Source organism: Galeopterus variegatus, unplaced genomic scaffold (genome assembly GCF_000696425.1).
Source record: "Galeopterus variegatus unplaced genomic scaffold, G_variegatus-3.0.2 Scaffold152, whole genome shotgun sequence".
Classification (NCBI taxonomy): domain Eukaryota; kingdom Metazoa; phylum Chordata; class Mammalia; order Dermoptera; family Cynocephalidae; genus Galeopterus; species Galeopterus variegatus.
The window spans coordinates 99,489-123,975 of record NW_007726263.1 but is presented as its reverse complement, the minus strand read 5'-3'; the positions used below and the strand labels follow the sequence as shown (position 1 = coordinate 123,975).

At 35.1% G+C, this 24,487-nt stretch overlaps 1 protein-coding gene and 1 pseudogene across 2 annotated transcripts in view; both read right to left on the bottom strand.

Moving 5' to 3' along the window:
• The window catches only part of NDST3 (N-deacetylase/N-sulfotransferase (heparan glucosaminyl) 3), a 164,098-nt gene that overhangs the window by 78,695 nt on the left and 60,916 nt on the right, over window positions 1-24,487 (bottom strand). The window contains exon 3 of the mRNA XM_008592183.1: window positions 17,449-17,603. Coding sequence (XP_008590405.1) covers window positions 17,449-17,603 — 155 coding nt within the window. The remainder of the gene's footprint in view (window positions 1-17,448; window positions 17,604-24,487) is intronic.
• LOC103607620 lies at window positions 20,510-21,732 on the bottom strand (annotated as a pseudogene). The gene has a single exon (XR_551984.1). The product of XR_551984.1 is annotated as a 14-3-3 protein zeta/delta pseudogene (transcript).

Genomic DNA, 24,487 nt, shown 5'->3' with positions numbered 1-24,487 from the left:
GGCGCGACACTGAGGGTTGCGATCCGTTGCCGGACATGAAAAAAGACAAAAAGGGGAAAAAAAAAAAAAAAGAACACTCATGGCTTCAGTAGTTGACATGCATTTTTTCTCCTGAATGATTTTTTATTTTGTTTGTATTTTTCAATTGCTTTAAAAAAATCTTCAGAAGTTCCACTCAAATAGGCTTCCTTTGAATTAGTCATGGCTTTTTTCATGCCAAAGAGCAATTTCACATACACAGAACCATAGTATCAGGATGCTAAATGGATTGAATTGTAGAAATATGCTACAAATAGATATGGAAAAAGTTAAAGAGGTATGGTTAGCTTTGTTTTTCAACTTAAATAATAGCAGGAGGGGAAGGAAATATATGAAGTATCTGAACACAGAAGGAAAACAGGTAGATAGTGGTTTGCCATTACCTAAGTACCTGTTCAGATTCCTTCACATGCACCAAAGGCTCTCAGAATTTGGTCCCAACCTATCTTCATAACCTCATCTCCTATCTACATCCATCCTTCAGTTTCTGATGGCTTCCTTCATGTCTTTCCTGTACACTGTACACATTATCCTCTCATCTGGAACGCCCCTTTCTTCCTATCTTGTAAACTCTGTTCATTGCTCAAAACTCAATTCAGTCAGCTGTAGTTGAGAGTACTAAAAATGAGAGTCATCACATTGCTGCTGTGCGAAAGAGAATGGGTGGTATTAGAGGAGAAGTGGACCAGATCTGAGTTTCTGAAGGGTGAGAGAGAAAGTTTGATGTTTTTCATTTTATTTTTATCTTTTGTAGAAACTGCCATAACTTTGCAATTCTTTTATGTCATTTAGAAGTCCACTAAAAATTGAATTGAAATATTTCATGGCTTTTTTTTTACTGGTCTTTAAAAACTCAAACTAAAGCAATTTTTTCAACTAAAAATCATATAACAACACATAATATGTGTTAGAAAAGGTCAGTATTCATCTAAAATGATTTAAGAATAGTACTGCAGTGATAAAGACCAGATGAAAGGAAATGAATTTCAATCACAGAAATTGAAAGAAAAAAATGAACAACTAAACATTAACAATTTTTTGAAGAGTACAGGATGAAGCAAGGATGAAATTAACAATGATAGGAGCAACATTATAAAATTCAAATACCTACAAATTTGTGAGAAATTATGCTGATCAAAAGTTCAAGGTAGTTTTAAATGCCTGCAAGTAGTCAGTTGTTTCTTCAGGAACCCCATGTAATAAAAGGATGGTTTAGCACAGCAGAGACATTTCCCCCATTTTGGACTGTTTAAGAATATTTGGCAACCAATGTATACATAGTTTTTGTTTTTCTTTCTAGATTTTAACACTAAAGAAATACTGAGGCTTTTTGGTTTCATCTTTTATTTGCGTGCTGGTATGGTGTGGCACAGTGGCAGAAAACTCCACTTCAGGAGTCAGACATATTTGGCTCTTTCACTCTTTCATTTATCATCTATGTAGCCTTTGGCAAACGACTTATGAGCTCTAAGCTTCATGTTCAATTCTTTAAAATGCTGGTCACAGAGTATTTACATCAAAGGGGTTCAGAGGTAATTAGATAATATAGTACATGGAAAACATTCAGTGCAGTTCCTGAAACGTAATGTACATATACACATTCGATGAATGTTTTTTATTATTGTTGTCATTACTACTCTGCCTTCATTGTTTTTATATACTATGATGCTACTACTCAACTGTGATGTGGAAATTATGAAACTACAGGCCACCTTTTTTCACTAAAAGAGACAGGCTGTTTTTTCTACTTCCACTGCAGATTTTGGGATTCTCTCTCATGAGGTGTCTGTGTAAACCCTGACTTCTTCCCCAATACCCTTTCCTAGGCCTGCTTTCCTCCTGATTCCTCCAAATACTCTTGACCACTTCCATGTGGTTCCAGACTGTGAATCACTGAGAATTAGAAGGAGGTCTCTTTTAAATGAGTTTCAGATAAAGGAAACATAAATTTGCTCCCAAATTTGAATTTAATACCAGAAACGACATCTGAAATCTTATTACATAGGAAAGTTTGGGCTGAGATTGCAGATACTATTATCTGGAAGGCAGATTATCATGTTTTAGAGGGGTTACCCATGTTAAATTCTTGGCTGATTACTCTCAATTTGAGATTAAATAGATTCAGGAACTCTGGAATCGATGTCCAGATTTTCCTAGTAGAGGACATGGACTGAAAAGACTGGGGAATATGGCTATGTTACTATAAAACAGAAGTTAAATACTTAGAACACAAGTGGGATTAATTGAGAGACTCAAAACTGAACCCTTGATCTCCACATCTCAGCCCCACCAGATCTGCTCTTTTTCCATGTCATTATATTACACTATAAATCATCAACCAACAGTTGCTGTGTTGAAAAAATAGATATTCTTAACACTTCCTGTTCTCTCATTTTCTCCTAAGTCCATCCATGATCATGTCCTGTCAGTATTACCTCCAGTATACATCTTAAATCTATCCACTTTTTTCTGACTCTATCGTCATCATCACCTTAGTCTAATTCACCATCTAATCCCTTGTCCTTCTGGCATAGGCTCCCCTTCTCTCTCTTGACCCTTCTAATTCGTTTCCTACACAGTAGCCCACATAATGTTTAAAAGACACAAGTATGATCATATCACTCTCAAAATCCTTCCATGATTTCCCCTTGCACTTAAAATACAATATTCTTAGCATAATCACAAGCTCCGCACGATATGGCTCTTGTTTATCTATCTAGCTTCATTTTGCACCATTCTCCACATTTCACTGAATTTTAGTCACATTATCCTTTTCCTGAAAATTGCCAAATGTTTTTCTTCCTCAGAATCTTCTCATTTGTGGTTTTCTCAGCCTAGAATGTTATTACTCCAATGCTTCATCTGGATAAATCTGGTGTCTTTTTTTAATTTATTCTGTCATATCTTCAGAGAAGCTTTCACCGACAAGTCCCAGTCCAGATGAAATCCACATTAAGACTTCTCTTAGTAGCCTATATTTGTTTTTCATAGTACACAGCACAGTTTGTGAACACATTTCTTTGCCTAATTATTTACTTAATGTCTCTCTTCTTCATTAAAAAATAAGCTCTGTGAGGTCTGGGTTCTGTTTTCTCTACGGCTATATGCCCAGTGTCTTGCCAACAGCAAGCACTCAACAAATATTAGTGACCAAGTGCAAGAACTGATGCTGACCTTCCTCTCATTCTAGTGTTCACTTTCTCAATTATTTCAGTTAAACCATCAGTTCATCTGAAGAACAGACATATGACAAGTCACAGGGAAACTTTAATACCTACATAAATAATACCTGACAATGCTTTTGAGACTCTAGTTAAAAATTATTATTCCACTGCAGACACAGTTATTTATTACCATATATTTATATATTTAATTTATGTTGTACAAAATTAGCATTTGTAAGATTTTCCTAAAATTATACATTCAAATATTTCCAAATTCAGAATTCGAAGATAATATAATTTTATCAAGCAAATTTAGTCCTTAGAAAAATTCCCCCCCAGACTAAAAGAAAACAGAAAAAAATCCAGCCAGCATTCAGGTATTTGAGCAACACAAGTAACTTCCACATTCAAATATTTCCAAATTCAGAATTCGAAGATAATATAATTTTATCAAGCAAATTTAGTCCTTAGAAAAATTCCCCCCCAGCCTAAAAGAAAACAGAAAAAAATCCAGCCAGCATTCAGGTATTTGAGCAACACAAGTAACTTCATTACAGAAGAAATCATTGTTTATTCCTGTCTTTGACAGTATTCCTTTATTTAGACTCTTGCTAGTAATTAAGAATGGTGCTTTACATTTAATGTTTGTCCCTATTTCAATCTTTCTAAACAGTAGAAACTTTTAAATTTCCATTAATGACGAGAAGACCCATTGCCTGTTTCCATGTTTTGCAAATTAGCAAGTATGCAAACTAATGTAATTCAATAAAACCCCACAATGATAGAAAATTAAACAGATATTCTGCACTCCACAGTGAAAAAAATCAAACACTTCATTACAACATAATTCGGAAATACTTCTAAATGCGTTTCTGTAGTTCATTTTGGATGAAATGTCCCGTTTTCTCAGTATATAGACATTCACACTTTGGTTAACTATCTCATAGTATTGAGAATTTACATTTATAATTTGCATTGGTTTAAGATGACATTTTCCTATATTTACATTTGGTGGTATATTTTGGAGTTATTTCTAGAAGAAACTATTTTTTAGATTTTTAAAGTGGTTTCCTTAAGAACTGTGGTTATTTCAGAAATTTCATTCCACAAAGAAAAGAATATACTTTTCCAGATGATAGGAGTATGATTCTGACCACCTCCAACCTCTTTCTGTTTGGAAAATGGACTTAGAGCCTTTTAACATAGAACACACACGCACTTGTATAGACACAATACATGAAGAAAATACATTTAAAAAACAATCTTTAAATATTAGAAGAATTTGAAAACTTCTAAAGAATTTGTTTTTCTAGGATTAAACTGACAGGCCACATGCAAATTTCAGCTTATGAGAACCTACAAGGCCTCTGGCACCTAAGGAAAAAGTCCTGTAGTAGTTGCTATGTCTGAGAGAAAGTAAGGAGGGATGGTGCCTATTGTCAAGATGACCCAATATATGTAAAGTTACTATTTACAGGAAGCTGATTCCCTTCTTTAACCTAGAACAAAATCAGGCAAATCAAAATCTCTAGGTCAGGGGATTGAGGTTTGGTACTATATACTAAGATTGTTACAATATGTTACTGTGGTAAATGATGGTATTTTTGGTATGATTTGAAATAAAAAAATCTTGAAAAATATAATTACCTTAGCATAGGAATCTGATTTGTCACTTTTTTAAAATTGTGAAATAGAAAGGTTGTGTGAGTAGTCACCAAGGTGTAGGTTTAAAATTCCATGTTTCTTTGACATAATCTCTGTGGTTGTGGAAATGATCTGATATTCACATGTTAAATGTAGAGCACTATTTTTAACCCATGATCTAATCTTAAACTCACATGTACAGTTTTCTTTTTACATTTTTAAGGAAGTAATAATCTTCTAAAATGTGATAGGCACATTTACATAAATTTGGTTAATATTTATATATTTGGTTGCCAGATATAGCTCTAGTTTTTTTACATGGCGATCTTTGATTCATAATATTAATTTCTGTTTGCTAGCTGGTATGTTAAAAAACTTCTGTGATGATCTTGTTGGTTTTAATCGATTTGGCTGAAGGGTTTAATATCATCCTCTGTTGGCTGCTGTTGTATGATAAAGAATTTGGCTGGTCTTCCTCATCCTTGGGTCCTGGGAGATAACCCCTAAGTCCTTGTAATTTTTCAAGTGATAGGAGTGTCTTTGTTATTCATGATGGGCCCTGAAACCATATCTGAGTTTATGCTAACAAATGAGTCAGGATGGAATTTGGCCATTCCAGAAAGAAAGATGGGGCTATTTAGAAAGATGGGGCTTTGAGCCAAGTGATATCAACCTGACCTCAGGGTAGAAGAGAGTTGGACATTGAATTTAATCACATGGCTGATGATTTAGTCAGTCATGCCTATGTAATGAAACCCTAATAAAAACTCTGGGACTTGAGGCTTAGATGAGCTTCCCTAGTTGGTGATACCTGACCTCAGGGTAGAAGAGAGTTGGACATTGAATTTAATCACATGGCTGATGATTTAGTCAGTCATGCCTATATAATGAAACCCTAATAAAAACTCTGGGACTTGAGGCTTAGATGAGCTTCCCTAGTTGGTGATATTCCTATGGATACAGAAACCCCATGAATGAGATATTCCTTGTCTCAAAGTTTGGATAACAAAAAGCATGGCTGCAATACCAAAAGTAAAGTCTTGGGATAAAGGTGTTAAACATGTTAATAATGAGTAAGATCTTATGAAATAGAATGGCATTAAGGTAAATAATAAAAGAGAAGCGTGACTTTATCACTCCGAAGTCTCTTATCTCTGGAAAATAGTGTATAGTGTTTAATTAACAAATGAGGAAAGAAACTTAATCTTCTGATATCGAAAGACAGCCAAACCCATGACAATGAAACTATCAGTGTACAAGGATTCTTGAAGGTAGGCAGCAGCATAGTATCATGCAGAAAGCATAGATTTAGGAGTCCTGGGCTCAATTTCAGTGCTGCTACAACATCCTGCCAAAGGTTGTAGGATTTTGGCAGGTTATGCAACTTTACCAAGACTCAGTTCCTTCACTTGCCAAGTAGGAGTAATAAAAATAATTATCTCACAGAGTTGTAGAGAATAAAAGATACAAACAAAGTTATTGGTTAAATACCACTTAATTTCCTTTATTTAATTAGCATAATTTTCTTACTTTTTGAAATGATAACAAACAAGAAAACAAAAGTAAACTAAGAATCCTTCCACCGTCACTTCCATCCCCAGACAACCTAGAATTCTAATTTAAGAGTAGACATTCTTCAAAGAAGATACAGCATCATTATCAATTGTATCTTAAAAACGTCTTACTAAACAATACACCTTTTTTCTGGGAAAAGTAATTGATATCATATATAAAGTAAGAGGTAAGGAATACCCTTGGCATACCATAAGTTTAATAAGGCTGTAGCAATGACATCAGCAAAAACCCTTCCTTGACACCACATATTTCCCTTCAAGGACTACCCCAAAGTAAACATCTGAATTATTTGAAAAACTAGAATGACATCTGTAAGCCAAATGTATTAAGAAATTTCAGAAACAGAAGTTTAGCTAACAATTTCAGTACCAATACTGACAAAGGTTTACAAAAGTAATACACACTCAACTTTAACCTTCATTTTCACTTGTAACCTCTAAGAAAAGAACTATTGGGGTGAGAGTGACAGATTTTCTCCCAGTTGTCCCTAATAATTATGGAATATATTTCAAGTACATTTCCATTTAACAGAGAACATTGTTTTCTTCTCTGAGAGTTCCCTTCAGAATTCCTGAAGTGTAGTCATATCTTTGTTGAGAGTTTCATAAGTAAACACACCACTAAAGGATGTGCTTTTGTGAGAATACTCAAAAGAATGTACTTTGCACAGGCCAGGTTGATATTTTTGAATTGCTATGACTTTTAAAAGTAAACACTAGAAAGGTTTATAGAAATGTAAAAAATGAATTTATGAAGCCTTATTTTTGTATGCTGTAGCAAAATGACTGAAAAGAAAATTACCTGGAGACACAATGGAGGAATTGGAGGATTTAGTTTAATTTAGCTTTCTCAGAGTTTGAAGTAATAAGTTTTATATGGAACTTTGGGGTCTATGAGAGGTAATAAAGATATAAATAATTCAGGGACAGATTCAAATTCCCAGAGTACTTGCAAACACATTTAATCTCTCTGAAATTATGTAAGGTTGATTAGACTAGAAATCTTTAAGTCTACACAGTACTAATTTTAATTGAAGTTTAATATTTCTGAATTAATTGAAAATTGACATTATGTTAAGTGAAATAAGTCAGGCACAGAAAGATGAATACCACATGTTCTCATTCATATGTGAGAGCTGAAGAAAAAAAAAGATGACCTTACAGAAGTAGAGAGTAGAACTGCGGTTACTAGAGATGGGGAGGAGGTTTGGGAGAGACTGTTTTATGGAGAAAAAAATCACAGCTAGGTAGGAAAAATAAGTTCTAGTGGTCTATAGTAGTGCTAGGCATCTATAATTAACAATAATTTATCTTTGTTATAAATATTGCATATCCTCTGGTATTTACAAAATCCACCAGTACAATAGTGCTTATGGTACTGATTGCACAAACACAAGAAATTATGTAAATCATACAAACAGCTACTTAGGAGAAAGCATTGCAAAATTCAGATTTAATATTCTAAATTTGTTTTAAAAATATAACTCTTAAGGGAAATAATAACAGCCTGATGATGAAGTTTGTATAATAGTAATTGATAACAGTAGCATGGCAACTTTGAATTACACAGAACATGGTGTTTACATGGGCTTTGGAGCTCGACAGACCTGGGATAAAATCCTTTCTCCAGCTTTCAGTGGCTGTGTGAGCTTAGAAAAATTATATAAGCTCTCTGAGTCTCACTTTCTGCATTTTCAATACGGGAATAACCAGCCTCACAGGTGGTTGTGAGGATTAATTGAGGATATGTGGAAAGAACTAGCACAATGTCTAGTAAATATTTGAGCTCAACAATTTCTCTTCCTACATTTTCCTCAGGAGAGTCAAGAATCTTTCTAACTGAAATGCAAGGTTCTGTTTAATGTAGGGGAAAGAGGTTCATAGAATTTCAAGTTTCACAACCTTCTGTGATCTGAACATAAATTAAAGGAAAAGAATGGGAGATTGGGGAGACTAGTTTGGAGGCTGCTGCAATGATCCAGGTGTGGGATGAAAAATTTGGGAGTGCAGTAGGGATGGAAAATTTTGAAAAGGAGCAGAAAGTGGTACAAAAGAAAAAACTGACAGAAATGGTTGAATAAGTGGGAACATGGAGTGGGAGATATGAAAATGCCAAAGCAGACCCAAGGTTAGCACTTGTATGGAATTTACTCTTATTTCTTCTGCTGCTATCACTTCCATCTGTGCCATGTTTATAACCACCTCTTAGAATACAAGTTCCCCCTCCACTTTAAACAAATGTAAGATGTAAAAGAAAAGAGCAGTCAAAATTCAGGAGCAGCGTGTGTGGGTCTGGAAATAGCCCTCCCTACTGCTAGCCCTGTATCTGACTCCAGCCCACCAGTAAGATTTCCAAGAGAATCATAAAGGTTTTTAGTTCATTTTGTCTTTACATAAATTTGGGCAGCAAGGGACTATTTTCATACAGTACATGTGCTAAATTTATCTTTCTTTTTTCAAAACCAGTTTAAGTCACCAGATATATGTGCTGGACATGAAATCTAGCATTTCTGTTAGAGGAAATAAAGGAATTGAGGAATACTTTTCTATATTCTCTGTCTTTTTAAGGAGTGTAAAGTCTTCCCGTAGAATGAAAAAGAAGGTAATCTGGAAAGGAGTTTACAAAGAAGAGTATTCTAAGTTCCTGGGGTAATCAAAAACACATTCAAAAGTTTAATGATATATCTAAATGAGAATAAATTCTGTACCACTGTAGAAATCAGTGGAAGAGGTATATCCTCATGTAGGTGAAGTATAGAATTTCTTTTTTTTAATGCGAAGCAAAAAAGTTTAAAAATATATAATGTAGTTGATTTTTGTGTCCTTTTACCAATTCCTCCTTTTCTTTCTCTCCCCTCTCAAAACATCATATCTGTTTACTTATCTTAACAAGTGAAATATAGAACTTCTAAGGAAGAAGCAGCAGTTCACATTTGTAAAACTTTAAACACATGTACAGATAGAAACGAGGGAGGCTCAAGTCTTGATGTCATTTTTTAAAATTAATTATTTTTGTATTGAATCATAGTTGATTATACATAGTTTTGAGATTCAATGTTGATATATGTTGATCAAATCAGTATTACTGGTATATATATATTGTTACAAATTGTACTTATTCTTTATGCCCCTTGTCCAATCTCTCCCTATCCCCCTCTCCCTCCCCTCTCCCACCACTGATAACCCTAGATTTCTTCTCTAACCTGTTTCCTTTTGCTTCCTCATCATACATCCAATAAAAAGCCCTTATTGATTCTATCTCAGAAATGGTTTTCATATGCCTCTTCTTTATAAACTCACTTCCACTGATCTGTTTCCTTTTGCTTCCTCATCATACATCCAATAAAAAGCCCTATTGATTCTATCTCAGAAATGGTTTTCATATGCCTCTTCTTTATAAACTCACTTCCACTGATTTAGTTAAAGCTGGCACTTATTTCCTCTTCTTTGATTACTTCAATAGTAACCCGGCTACTTACCTCCAATCTCTCCCTGCTTGTCCCCATCCTCAAACTCCTGCTCTAAGGTTCTGTGATTCTGCTGTCTACATGGAAGTGTTAGGACTTTGGAGAGGAGATGACAATGTTATCTTGGAGTTCAGTATACTTAAAATATGTAATTCTGAAAATAATTAGATACGATATTTCAATTTAGGAAAGCAGATTTTAAAATATTCTGCTGGAAAAAATAGGTGTGAGACAATTGCTAGGTATATACCAAGGGAATACAGCTAAAAGGATATTCAAAAATGTAATTCTCGCTAAATGTTATAATTAAAAGCAAGAAAGTAAACATCTGTCTAGCATAGTGGTTAGCAATCAGAAAGCCCTGAATGCAACTGTGGGTTTGGGACAATTACTTAACCCCTCCAAATATCAGCTTTGCTGTCTCTAAAGTGGAGATGACAGAAGGATGGTTGTGATGAGAATTAAATAAGATTAATAAGAGAATTAAATAAGTTTATTAAATTAATAAGTATTCCAGCCAAATAATAAAGGCTCAACGCAGGGTTCTCATACACCCCAGTGTTTAAAACACATAAAAGATATGAAAGACAATGCACATAACCAAGGAAAAAACAGGTAACAAAACAAAACAAACAAATAAAAAAGGTATAAAAATAATGCCAAGAAGGCTAAATCTCAGAATAAGTTTATCTTCTAGAAATCGTTAATTGAAAATGACTCTGATCAGCAAAAGATAAACAAGGTGTATTATACCATATTCACAACTGGGGGTGTGAATAGTTCAAGTGATAATAGAGTAAAAAAGCAAAAATATCTGCTTATCTACTTTGCTTCTATCAATATCTACACTTCTACTTTCTCTATTAAAGAGAAAATTCTTCAAAATATTTATGATGAGATAAACATAAAGTTAGATAAAGGGACAATAAGAAAACTAAAATATAAAGTAAGATACACTAAATTATTTCTGTTTTTTCCAGGCTCAGAAGAGCACATATCAGGGTAATTAAAAAAATAAAGCTTGTAGATATGATGTGCAAATACTTTTAGTAATCATAGAGAAACAAAGAATAATAGGATGTGTGAGTTGAAAATATGCCAAATTTTCAAAACAGAATGATAGCATTTTGGAAACCGTACATCAATGAACTTAATTTCAATCCCATGAAATTCTGGAAAGGATTACCAAACAGGTTACTGAGAAGTAATAAAAAAGAAAGCAATAACTATGAAGAACTATTATGTTTAATACTTTACTATATAAATTCCCTTTTTAAAAAGTTCTAAATTGGTATTAGAAAAATGCCCCACATATCTTGATTCTTGATTTCAGCAAGATCCCTGACACACTGTGTAATCCTTATGGATATTAGTTGAGTTAAAAACATTTGTATTTGATTAGCCAAATATTTTGAAATAATGGTGATTACTGGACCTACATTAACTTGGAATGGAGACTATATTGCTCTACCACAAATCTCTCCATGATATTATTATGTTCAACTCTACCAATAACTTGATAAAGATGCAAAAGTCATGCTTAGAAAATATAGGGATTTCACAAAGTTAGAAAAGATATAAAGCCTGTTAAATAACAGAATCAATCTTTAGCAAGATGTTGAAATACTGAAACACCGAACATATAACCAATATGAAATGTTAAAGGAACAATTGTAGTCTTAAAGCTAGAATTTAGTCAGTAAAATCAACTGGATAAAAAATACTTGAAATACTTGAAGACTTAAGAAATAGCTCATGAACAGAAGGTCTGGCAGACACAGATATATGATGGTTTTTAAAAAATCTAATGTGATCTTTAGTTCATTAATAGAAGTAAAGTACACATGAAGGAGAAAAAATATTTTACTGTTTTCTGTTCTAATCAGACCACATGAGCGGACTCTAATGTTCAGATTGGGGCAACATATATTGGGAAGGAGAATGACACATTAATAGAAGTAAAGTACACATGAAGGAGAAAAAATATTTTACTGTTTTCTGTTCTAATAAGACCACATGAGCGGACTCTAATGTTCAGATTGGGGCAACATATATTGGGAAGGAGAATGACAAGTTAGAAATTGAAAAACTGTGGAATGCTTCACAATAGGGAGAGAGGGATATGTAAATATATTAAACATGCCTTTTTATTTTCTGTATTTCTGATGCTTTTATATCTGGGGTCTTGCAGACCCTGTAGAGACTGCCACTCCTGGGGCTAGCCAGTTTCTAGAGATAGCAAACACTTGCCTAAGAGCTACTCTTTAAGTGCAAATTGACCAATTCAGAGCTCCTACCCTCAACCATCACCTTTATCAGACTCTCATATGCTAATATCTCCCTGTTCTAATCACCCCAGAGCCATGTACAAGACAACTAGAGACAACTCCTATGCCTCAGAGCCCATTGAAATTATTCTAAGGAGCCTATCCTAAGCCTGCTTACCTTTCCTTGCCTCACCTTTCCTGCATAAACCATAATAAAGGCCCTTGCCCATGTTTCCCCCTTGCTCCCTCTGCCTCCTGACCAACCCTGGTGCTTCCCCATATGGCCCTGCATGGTATGGCATGCCCCCTCTTCTTGGGAACTGTGAGTAACAAGCTATCTTTTCAATGGCAGTTGTTTCCTAATCTGCTGGACTCATCATACCCAAATAATAATAAAACCCACATTTTAAGACAGTAATGGTAGACTCTTAACAGCTGGAATAAATGTTTACCTATATTTTAATCTAACATTTATTGAGCACCTACTAGATGTCAAGCACCATTCTGTGAACACACTTATGAGGATTAGAAGAACTCTATGAATACTTCTTGATTGTATAGGGCTGTACTCTCTCTTCCATGTCTTCCTTTATGAATACACTGATTCCAGTCCTTTTTAAATCAGGATTATATTCAGGAGTGAGACTCAAAATATTTACCAACCAGTGTGATGTGCCACTGACCAATTAGAACAGCTGCCAGTTGTAGAGCTGAAGATGGATGCTGGACACTATTTATGGGCCAAGCCCCTTTAGTTGCTGAGTAGTTGGGAGGTTTGGGACATCTTGGGGGAGGGTCAGAGGTGGTAGTGGGAGTAGGGGTAGTAATATTGTCACATTTCAATATTATAATAACTGTCATGGCCATACCAGTACTCTTTTTTTCTTTTTAATTATTTTTTTATTGGTTATGAATATTCATGGGATACAAAGGTGATTGTCACCACTCATGTCCAAGATGTGATGGCCAGATCCATACTGGCAGCATGCCCATTACCCATACCACTACTCTTAAGTTGAATATTAGTCGTGATAATACATCCCTTAGTTTTCTCTTCCTTCTCTTCTTTCCCGCTCCATGTTTCTTCAACCATTCATCTTACAAGGTAAATTATACACTTTCCTATATTGGTCATCTTGCTTTGAATAATAGCCAGTGTTTTTCTCAAACTAAACTGCTTGGATTATTCTAGAAGTGGTCTACCAGCTCAGAGTGGACACGTTGCATGCTGATTGAAACTCTCTATTTCTATTAAGACCATTAGAATTATACTTTGTGTTTAATATCAATAAAATGAAAATTGAATATGCCTTTTATTAAGTGCTTCACTGAAATAAAAATGACAGAATTCATGCATTCCCTAGCTGGCATGCAAACTAATGAAAAGATTATCATATATTCCTTAAGCCAGCAAGTGTTTCAATATATTTTAGATTATATTTTGATACTATAATCTTTATTTCCATATTGTAAAAGTTAATATGCTCACTAATCTGACAATAGACAGACATTAGCTGCAGTGTCTATTGTAACTGACAATAGACACTGCAGCTAATGTAAATTAGCACGTTCTGCTGAAATTGGAAAAGAGAGGGAACAAGGACACTATTTGAAAGAATGATGATAATGCAACCAAAAGTACAATCCTCAGTAAGATTTGTTTTCAGAAATATTATTCTATAACAGAAACATTCAGAAATATATTGTCTATAACAGTGTTAAATATCATTTGATACCGGCAAAGAGTTCTGTGATAAAAATCTCTAAGATGTATTTTATCATTAAAAATTAAACTATCACCATTTGCCAAATTTTAGGTCCATTCTTCAAAAGACAGTATATATTACTGATGATTTTTTTGAGGTTCAAATACAATGTTATTTTGCTTTCTTAGTGATACTATGTCCTATTTTTAAAACTGTACAATAGATATTTCAAATTGTGTACAGGTCAATCATTAATGTAACAATTAATCCTTGCCTCAGAATTGGTACCTTTGAAAAAAAAATCACTTGTTGAAATTTCAGTTTAATACCTGAATTAGCCCATACTTGGCAACCCCTTAATGTAACAATTAATCCTTGCCTCAGAATTGGTACCTTTGAAAAAAAAAAATCACTTGTTGAAATTTCAGTTTAATACCTGAATTAGCCCATACTTGGCAACCCAAAATTTTTTTAAATCAACCGCTAAGGCTGCATTTCCTGATGGCTGTAATCATCAAATGCAAGTTTCCTTAAAGGATTTGCTTGACCATTTATAATAAACTATTAGAGCTTTCAAAGCTAAATTAAAATGACATCAGATTCCTTTTTGGGTCTGAAGTGTCCACACTGTACAAAAAGATAACAGATCAAATATATTTTCTAACGCCCAATGAAAAACAGGTTTTTGGCTGTCAAAGATGATAGTGAAGGCCCAAACAGAAGAGTTTTAGATCATAGTCTCATATTCTCTTAGTTGGAAGGGAACATTAAATATCCTCTAACCTCATCACCCATTTGAGTAATGCATTCATGGCCTCCATTCTTGTCTGACACTCATTTGCTCTGAAGCAGCCCATGGCTTCTTTGCCTATACTTTCAATTCCTTTATTGGGAAACACTCAAGCTCATTTTAAAATCCAGAACCTTCAAACTGGTGGAGAAAAGCAGGATGTTACCCAATTTAGAAATGCACTATTAGCACAGGTTAAGCATTTGCTTGTTCCATCTAGTAAACAGATAGTTGAGGCAAAATTTCCTCTAGGATAAAAGTGGCCCCTTTGTCTACACATGATAAAAGGTATTCAGTCATGATAAAAGTTCTTCAGATTCAGTTGTTTGTCTTCCTTCACAACATTTTAGAGACTCTGCCTATACTAGGCAACTTTAGGGAGCCCAAGAGAAAAGTAACCCTGTGAACTCCACCTCCAGCTCTCCATTTCTCTTATATCACCAGGATTACCTGATATTCTCTGGATTACCAGACAGAAGAGAAATCTATATTTACACCTGTGACTTGGGTTGGGAGGCTAGTGAAGAAGCCTGGGCAACACAATTTATGTAGTATTAGAAGACCTGAATTTCTGCTCTTGATTCTACCACTAGTGAGTTTTATAATCATGAGCAAGTCACTATATTTCTTGTTTCTCAGTTTCCTAGCTATAGAGGGAGAACAAATATACCTACATTTCAGGGTTGTTGTGAGAATTAAAGGAAATTATACAGAACATGTAAAATTGAAAACCCTTAATATTTTCTCATTGCATCATTAAATTTAGCAGCGATGCAATTTTATAACCTTAATGCCTTAATGAGCAGTAAAAGAGTTAACAGACATTAAGAAATGTGTTAGTGTGTAAAATTCACTTAGTCTCATTTCTAAAGATCCTTCATGACAGTTCTCCACTGCCTCGAAGACTATAATTTGAGTTGTCAACATGTAGTTAGAAATGACACTCCTAAGAAATCTCCTTTGCTTGGCACTTGAGTTAGGAAGTTAAAAATGACTAGATTTTGATTGCGAATTATACTTTTTTTTCGTTGGGGATTCTAAAAAATGCATATAACTCCTGTGTATGCCTGTTCTTACTATTTGTTCTTTCAAGTATACACAATTGTTTTAAATGTAAACATAATACTGGCATTCATTGATTAATTCACTGATTCATTCATTCAAGTAATAATAGAATACCTATTGTTATAGACACTGTTCTAGTTTCAGGGTATATAACAGTAAACATCACGTCTTTTATCAAACTTACCTTCATACATTGTTATTTTTGAAGGATATCACCACCACAACCACCACCACAAAAAAGACCTCCGTCCTCATTTCTCAGTATATTATCTTTTACTGGTGCTTTCCTTTACTGTTATTTACATATTTTCTTCTTTCACAAATTCCGTTCTCTTTCTCCACAGATTTAGGAGGAAACTCAAAGTAATTTTCTTCTCTACATTATCTCTCTCTGATTAACATTGCTAATATCAGCAATCTTTGACTTCTAAGACTTCAAACATGACAATGTTTGCTGCATTGAGATAGTACTTTTAGTACACTTTATTACAAATTGTGGCAGTATTTACCCAATTTTACATGCTGTTTACTATTCCTGTTTATATTTTTTTTTTGGGGGGGGAAATATCACTCTCCATTTCACAGGAGTTTGCAAATACTGCCAAAACATTTTCACAATATCGGCGTGGAGGAACACTATTCTTGCCTTTCTGACAAAATATCAATGCATGGCAAAGGTACCCTCGAAGCTATTTGTTTATTTTGGGGATTAGATTGAAGTTAAAAGAATTTCAATGAAGCATGGGCTCCTGATGTAACCCATAAAGTATTTGGTCTTCTGTATCCTGGAGAAAAAAATACAGTTTATAACTTGTAACCTTTTCTTGTATAAATTTGAGTAAGGCACCATGAGGATCAACTCCTCACACTTTTTGACTCTAGCAGTTGATGTAAACACCATTCCATGCAAGTAGGCATCTGTACTCTCTCTGATTACAAGCATGTTTTCCCTCATAATGTACTTATTAAAACTTTTACTATAAATTTCCCTATGCTGCATCATAAACCCTTCAGTATAAAACAGTGTACCTTGCTTCAGCCAAGCACATGTTACATCTATAACATATACGACTGCAATGTTTTAAAAATATTTTTCTTTCCATTTCCATTGCTTTCCTAGAGTGAAGTACATTGTGCCCACATTATGGTTTCCTACTTGGTCTTTTCCCTCAGCCTCACTTCATTCTAATTTGTCTTGATACCTAAATGTTATTCTTATTTCAGGGTGCACCTAAAATTCCTGTAAGAATATGTCCCTGGCCACTCCCAATGACACTTATCTTTTTGAATTGTGGGTTTTGTGTTCATATGGTTTAGCATTAAGTCATGAAATACCTCATTTTGCTGGAGAATTATTTGATGTGTGTATTTCTGCCTCCCGACTGCAGCAGGAAGTTCCTTCTGGATGGGTGCCGTATCTTATAAGCTCTGATCATAATGTCATGTAACTGAGTCTTGTGAGTATCTTGTGAAGTTCCTCTTAAATTAGATATCTCAAGGCATTAAGCATAGTGAACTGCACTCAGTACAAACTCAAGAGCCACATACTGAAAGGCTGCAATACCAAGATCTTCTTAATGATCACATAGAAAAGCTGCTTAAAAAGTGCCAATATGTCAAAAGCCTCAAAGAGTTTTTTTAATATAAAACTTTGCCATTTCTCTAATCAGTGCGCAATAATTATGCAAAAACATTTCTCCAATTTAATGAGTAGTCAAAATGGGTTACTTACTAAGGCAAATTTTTTGTTGAGAATCATCTGCTCCACCAAAGACGACTCATTGTGGAACAGGTGGGGCTGCATATGGCTCCACATGTGAGGAAACCACCAGAACTCATCGACAGACCCCAGCAGACAGTCATCTCCTTCATCTTCCTTTTCAGTTCCTTTAGGAAGGAAAAAAATTATTCAATTAATTCCAGTTATACTGATCTACCTATCGATCAATTATCTATCTAATTATGTACTCTCATGTATGCATTTAGAAGACATTTCTACTGTCCTACGTACATATAAGGCTTTGACATGCAGCAAAGGAAAATCTATTAGGAAACAACCAGAGAATGTGACAAAACTCTTTTAAGACTTGTTAAACCTGAGGCATGGATATGAAATAACTGCAAGATGGAAGGAAACATAACCATTCCCAAAGATGTTAGAGCTCGTAACTTTTATCATCTTTGTACAATTTGTAGTTTGGAGAGAATAGAAGGATAAGTAGGAAATGCGATTGAGGAGATATGAATAAGAAAATCTGTGTCAGAGCCCCTGTAGTAGATCATTTCGACATGGGTTTTATACACCTTGCACAACAAAATAATTCCATAATTTATTTAGATTCCTCCTTAGGTGTGAGAAGAAACTAAGTATTTGGTAAGAACTAAGGCATCTGAAGGAAAAAAGAAGGAATGTGGAAATTGTTACTGGGAAAATTAGAGAAAACTGAAGGAAAGAAAGGAGAAAGGATAAAAGTGATGGAAAGAAGCTGAGAAGTGGTAAAGTCATAGTGAAATAATCCAAACTGCTCCTTGGTGGTGCTCATGTTCCTCATGCTTGCCCTTTCTCTCAAGTTCTTAGAAGTAGACTTTACATCACAAAACTCCTGTTGCCTTCAGAGTCAGCCCTGTTGTTGTTCCTCTGATTTTTCATATCTGGCTTGTTTTATTTCCTCCTTTTCCCCTGACCTGCAATTTAGTTGAGTGTGGGAAATCCCGCAGTTCTCTTAGCTTATTTTAGGAGCTAGGAGTCTTCTTGTACTCCCCCAGGCACAGCTTCTTTACTAAAGCATAAAATGAGAGCAGTATAAGGTGCTCACTACTGTCCTGGCATATCATAAAATGCTACTACTCATCACAAAATTATGCAGCCACACTTAAATTTCATCCACAACATTGAATGCAATAAGCTTTTATAGCGGCGGGTTCTTCAAATCGTGTCCACTCAGTGTGCAGAAAATCTCCCCTCATATTTTCAGTGGCAGCTCTGATGTGAATGGCTTTACTAGGGCCCTGTAGTCTAAGGATGGAGGCTGGACTGCTGCCTTGGACCAGCCAACTGAGCCCAGTGCCTGCTACCACTGTTCTTTTATCAGTTTCCCAAGAGAAGGAAGGCAGAGCCCATTGGCATGAAAAGAATCAGATCCTATGATTTATTGAGTATTGAAAACAATTTACCAAAGATAGAGGTGTAGTATAAGGCTTCATGTCATTTATACAGGGAGAACAAGATTGAGTGATGTAGAAGGAGTGAAATAACATAATTTTTAAACAACGTCTTCAATTTCACTTTCATAGGCTTAAGTACTCTACTGATATGAAGGAACTTTCCCCCTACATACAAAGATTACATCTGTTTTATTTTCTTTATTTTTTCCTCTGTATCATACACTCATGTTATCATAGCATACTGGAACAAGTATAGCCTTTGGAGTCGGAAGTTTTTTAGTTTATTTGTAGGCTCCAACTCATTTGATTTGTGTGGCTACAGTCAAGTCATATAACTCCTTTTATGTCTATATTCACATAGGTAAAAATGTGGATACAAGTAGCAGCACCTATTTTATTCTCTTCTGGAGTAAATGTCTACATAGTTCTGGCATATATTGGGTAACCTATAACACCCCTTTCCTTTCCTTTTGTATTTCCTACTTTTGTTCTCCTAATGTCTCCTTGCATGTCTCCTTGAGTTTTTGTTGTTGTTTGTTTTTACCACTGTAATACCAGATGAAGGGAGGAAGTGGTTCTCACTCGAGGGTTGTATGGCAGAAGAGACATTGTGTTCAAGAACTGACCAAGCCATTATGTTAACTCATTGGCCTGATTAATGAGTCATCAACATTGAGCATTCTTGGGGCTTCTGAGTGGCTATCTTACAGTTCAGGGAAGCCTTCTAGAGAGAGATGTGAAAGAATAGGAAGATGGATTCAGGGGTTTAGAAATTCTGATGATCCCAGTCACAGCAGGATCTTGGTTCCTACTACCTTTTTGGCAATAAATAAGGTGGCCCCAGTAAAGAAGTTATTTGATAAGTGTGACTGGTGATGCTTAAACACATGATTTATTTGACATAAGAATTAGGTCATTTGGTTTCCCCACAATCAAACATCTCTACTTATATTCAAGATACTTTCTTGATGATTAACATTCTGTATGTCTTCAGGACACCATATTAGTTAAGTCAGTTATTTGTTGCAGTTTTACTTTCCACCACTGAAAACAGGCAAAAGTCTCTTGAGGTTTCCCAGTAATCAATACGTTCCTGATTTCCCCTCCCCTGCAATGTCAGTGTGAGTAAAGTGAGCTGGGATTCCCTAGCTTTTGAAAAGTCTCCGCTGCTGCTTTTAATTTCTGCTCCCAGTTGCCTATAACTTCTATCTTTACTTGCATCTTTCCTGTCACCTCTCCTTTATTCTTTTTTTTAGTTGACCTTTGCACAAAGTTTGTTTACCAGGCCAGCACAACAGATCTCAGGGTTCTTTGGAAAGATAGCTCAGGCATTTGTTGCCCTTTCCTGAATATCGTGAAATGTGTGATTAAAATATTCATACATTTGAATTATGCAAGAATTAGACAAATGATGTCTGCCCTCTGACAGATTTATCTCAATTCACAGTAGTCCTAATTGTATGTCCTTTGTTTTTTCTTTATAGCTCTGTTTTATCTGATTTTCTTTAATCCTACTTTGGGGATGCTTTACATTACAGTTAAGTATATTGAAAACAAGTGTCTGTTGCTTATTACTTTAAACACTATGATAAAAAGCAGTTGAAATGTAGTTGTTCATGGGTCTACACCTGTGACTGGAACCAATTATCCCTTTTATTCCCCACCAGGACAAGCCAATATGTAGGCAGTTTTCTTTGCTTAGAACATGGAAGCAGTTTTAACATTGGCCCTTGTGAAGCCACAATGTACCAAAAATACTATGCCAAACATTTTTAACTTGTATAAAAATTCCACATCCCCATATTGGCCACCTCAAGGTGAAAACAGAGAACTCCCTAAATGTTAACTGGCTCTACTACCATAATATTAAATGTGAAAACCACATTGGAAATATAGAAATTCAAATAGAAGTAACATAAACCTGTCATAAATCATAAACAAAAAAACTATTTGTGGGACGGCATGGATGACACATGGTCTACTGTGTAAATTTTAGAATGAGTGAGACAAAAGTTGGAAGGCTGGTTAATTTTCCCCTCCTTCTCCTGCTTTGGCTTTGTCCACTTGGGTATCTAAGATCCATAATGTTAAGTTGTCTCTCAGTAATTGCAATATTAGTGTGCTGTCTTTTGTATGACTCTTCACTTACTGTATCAAGTTCAGCAATGGCTTCATCAAAAGCTGTCTTTGCAAGAGAGCAGGGCTTCTCTGGGGAGTTCAGAATCTCATGATAGAACACAGAGAAGTTAAGAGCCAGACTCAATCTGATAGGATGTGCATTGGTTGTATTTCCTTTTTGCTGATTTCAAAAGGTTCTTGATATGCTTGTTGTGACTGATCCATGATCCCTTTCTTGTCATCACCAGCAGCAACCTCAGCCGAGTCACAGTAGTAGTCTCCTTTCATTTTCAAGTAGAAGACTTTGCTCTCTGCTTGTGAAGCGTTGGGGATCAGGAACTTTTCCAAAAGAGACAGTACATCATTGCAGATATCTCTTAGCTCGGTCTCAATTTTCTCTCTGTATTCTCGAGCCACCAGCTGTTTTTTCTCAGCACCTTCCATCTTTTGCTCAGTACTTGAGATGATCCTCCAATATGACACGGGTTCCTACGACATTTTTATAAGCAACTGAGAGAAGATTCCTCTCCTCATTGGATAATGCAGCTCCTTGCTCAGTTACATACTTCATGCAAGCTTCCATATTATCATTTCGGTCAGCCTGCTCAGCCAGTCTGGCCTTCTGTGCCAGCTCATTTTTATCCATGATTGGATGTTCTGTGCCCAGAATGGGTAGCAGCAGACGGATGGGGGCTCAGCAGTCTCTGGGCAGTGGCTGCGGCAAGGCTGAGACTCTGTCATAGTCCAATTTTTCTAATGCATAACAATGAGGCTCCGATTGACTTAGGGAGCTGTTTTTGACACTTATCTATATGACCTTGGATCCCTGTAAGTTTCTTTTTTGTTATCTACAAAACAAGGTAACATATTCTTTAACTCCTAAGATTCAGTGAAAAGGTGCATGAAAAGTGCTTAGCAAGGTTCCTTGAATATGGTGATTGCTCACTAAAACAGAATTATGATTTTAATTTTTTTCATCTCTTTATTTCTCACAAAAGTGCTCAAATCTTTCAAAAGTTAAAAGAAAGCAAATAAGATAAAGCTCTCTCCCGAAATAAAGTCTTACTGTTAAGACAGTGCTGCTTTTCTCCTTCCTTTCGAGACCGAGTAAAATAGACAGCATCTTTAACGGAAAAAGGAATTACACCTTTAGAAAAGAAGACAATGGAACTTGATTAAACTTTATAACATTTAGTTTTTGAAAACTGAATATTAAATTTTACATATATTCTCACTAAAAAAATGATTTTACTGGTTTTACACAACCCGGGCTGCAGTTTTGTGGAAGTTTTCCTGATATAGACAGATACCTTGGCTTTAGCTTCCTCCTGTGTTCTACTTGCTCTGGCTTAGAGAAGAATCACTTATTGTGAGCTGTGGGAGGTGCCCAAGTCAGTGAAGACAACGGGCTGCAGTTTTGTGGAAGTTTTCCTGATATAGACAGATACCTTGGCTTTAGCTTCCTCCTGTGTTCTACTTGTTCTGGCTTAGAGAAGAATCACTTATTGTGAGCTGTGGGAGGTGCCCAAGTCAGTGAAGACAATAGATCATTAATAGATGAGAAGGAAGGAGAGGGCCTGGCTGGAGTTATTCTCCAGCATTCAATGTTAGGCAAAAAATAATGGAATTGCCAGGAATGTTTTCTCGTATTTTTGGGGTGAATCTTGGTTGTCCTGGTTTTGCTACTATGGCTCGTCTTATAATTTCCCTCTCTTCCTCCAAAAGACTACATATTCTATTTGTCCCTGATCTCATCCTGGTAATTCCTTATCTATGTGGTAATTTTCTTTTCTTCAAAGAATGTCAAGGAATCTAAGATAATGGCACTGAAATTAGGATATGTTTAGAAAGAGGTCATGGACATATTTTCTATTTCCTTAAGCTTTTGGGGTGTCCCATTGTGAAATTTAATGGTCCTATGGGTCTAAATTTGCTAGAAAGATGAGCTGAACTTCTGCACATAAAGAGAACGTTCTCACTTTATAAATCTATTCCAAGGTAGCTGAACTTCCCTATACACAAGGGATTTAGAATAGATCTCTAATTGTGTCGTCATTTTTGAGGTTATGATAAGGATAGTAACTCATTCAATCATAAAACAATATTAAACAATGATCATGAGTTTCCCAGTTAATATTTAAAACAATCAATGAAAAGTACATTTTATGTATCGATCTAAGAAATTTAGGGGAATAAGGCCTTTAGAGCTTCCTATGGTAAGATTACTTTTAAAACCTACAAAACTTCCAAATTGAGAACCCAATGTCAAATGTAGTTGTATAATTATACATATTGTATGCATTATATGATTGTGTGATATAGAACATACTAGAATCAAGTATTATGGCTATATAACTTTCATGGAAACAAATGGAAATTCACTTACTCCAGAAATGTAATATTACTTCTACCTAAAAATAAAATTACTATTTATGTTATTTATGTGCATATGAAAATTATACTCATGGCTGTGGTAAACAGGTAGAATTATCACCACTATATGCTTACTAAACCCTTGAAGGAACTTATTAAATACATACAAAATGACTCATGTCCATATTACCAGATTAAAAATTTAAAAAGCATTTGCAATTGTAGAAAACTATTTGATAAAGTTGTTTAAATATAATAGTTTTAAAAATTACTTACATGTTTATTTAAATAGATGCACACATACATATGATACAAAATGCAAAAGATACAAAGTAACTTTTCTTTTTATCTCTGTTATTTAATTCCCAAATTCTCTTCTTCACAGATACCCATTCATACCAGTTTATTATGAATCCTTTCAGAGATATCCTATATATGTATCAATAGCTGTGTGACTTTGGGCAAGCTGCTTAACTACTCTATAACTCAGTTTCCTAAGCTATAAAATAAGAGTACTATATCTAGAGTTGTGTAGATTTTAACCCCCTTCCTTTCTTTTTATACAAATGGTAGCATGTTCTAATCATGGTAGTGTGCCTTAATTTTTCAATATATTTCTCAGGAGCTCCTTCCTTACTCAGTTACATTTAAAATTGTCTCTTTTTATTGACTGCAGAGTATTCCATTATATGGATACACCTTTACATGTGATTTTTTTTTTTTAACTTCCAAAAAAGTATAGATTGATTCATTCAATTATGAAATTGTGTTTGGCTGTCTTCAGGCAAGTTGAAATATATTTAATTATATTATGTTTGGGAAAAATATTTTTAACTATTCCCAATATTTAGAGTGCTTTCTTTTCACAATACAACATGGTCAAGTTTTATTCTCTGACCTTTTCTCTATAACTACTGATAGATTTTACTTTCACTAAATGACTTGTTCATTAATTCGTTTTTTTTTTTTTTCCTTTTTGTCTTTCTTTGTGACCGGCAACGGATCGCAACCCTCAGTGTCGCGCCCGGACCGGACCGGGACCGGCAACGGAATCGCAACTCTCGGTGTTGCACCCGCACCTCGCTCAGCCAGTGAGCGGGAACCGGGCTGTATGT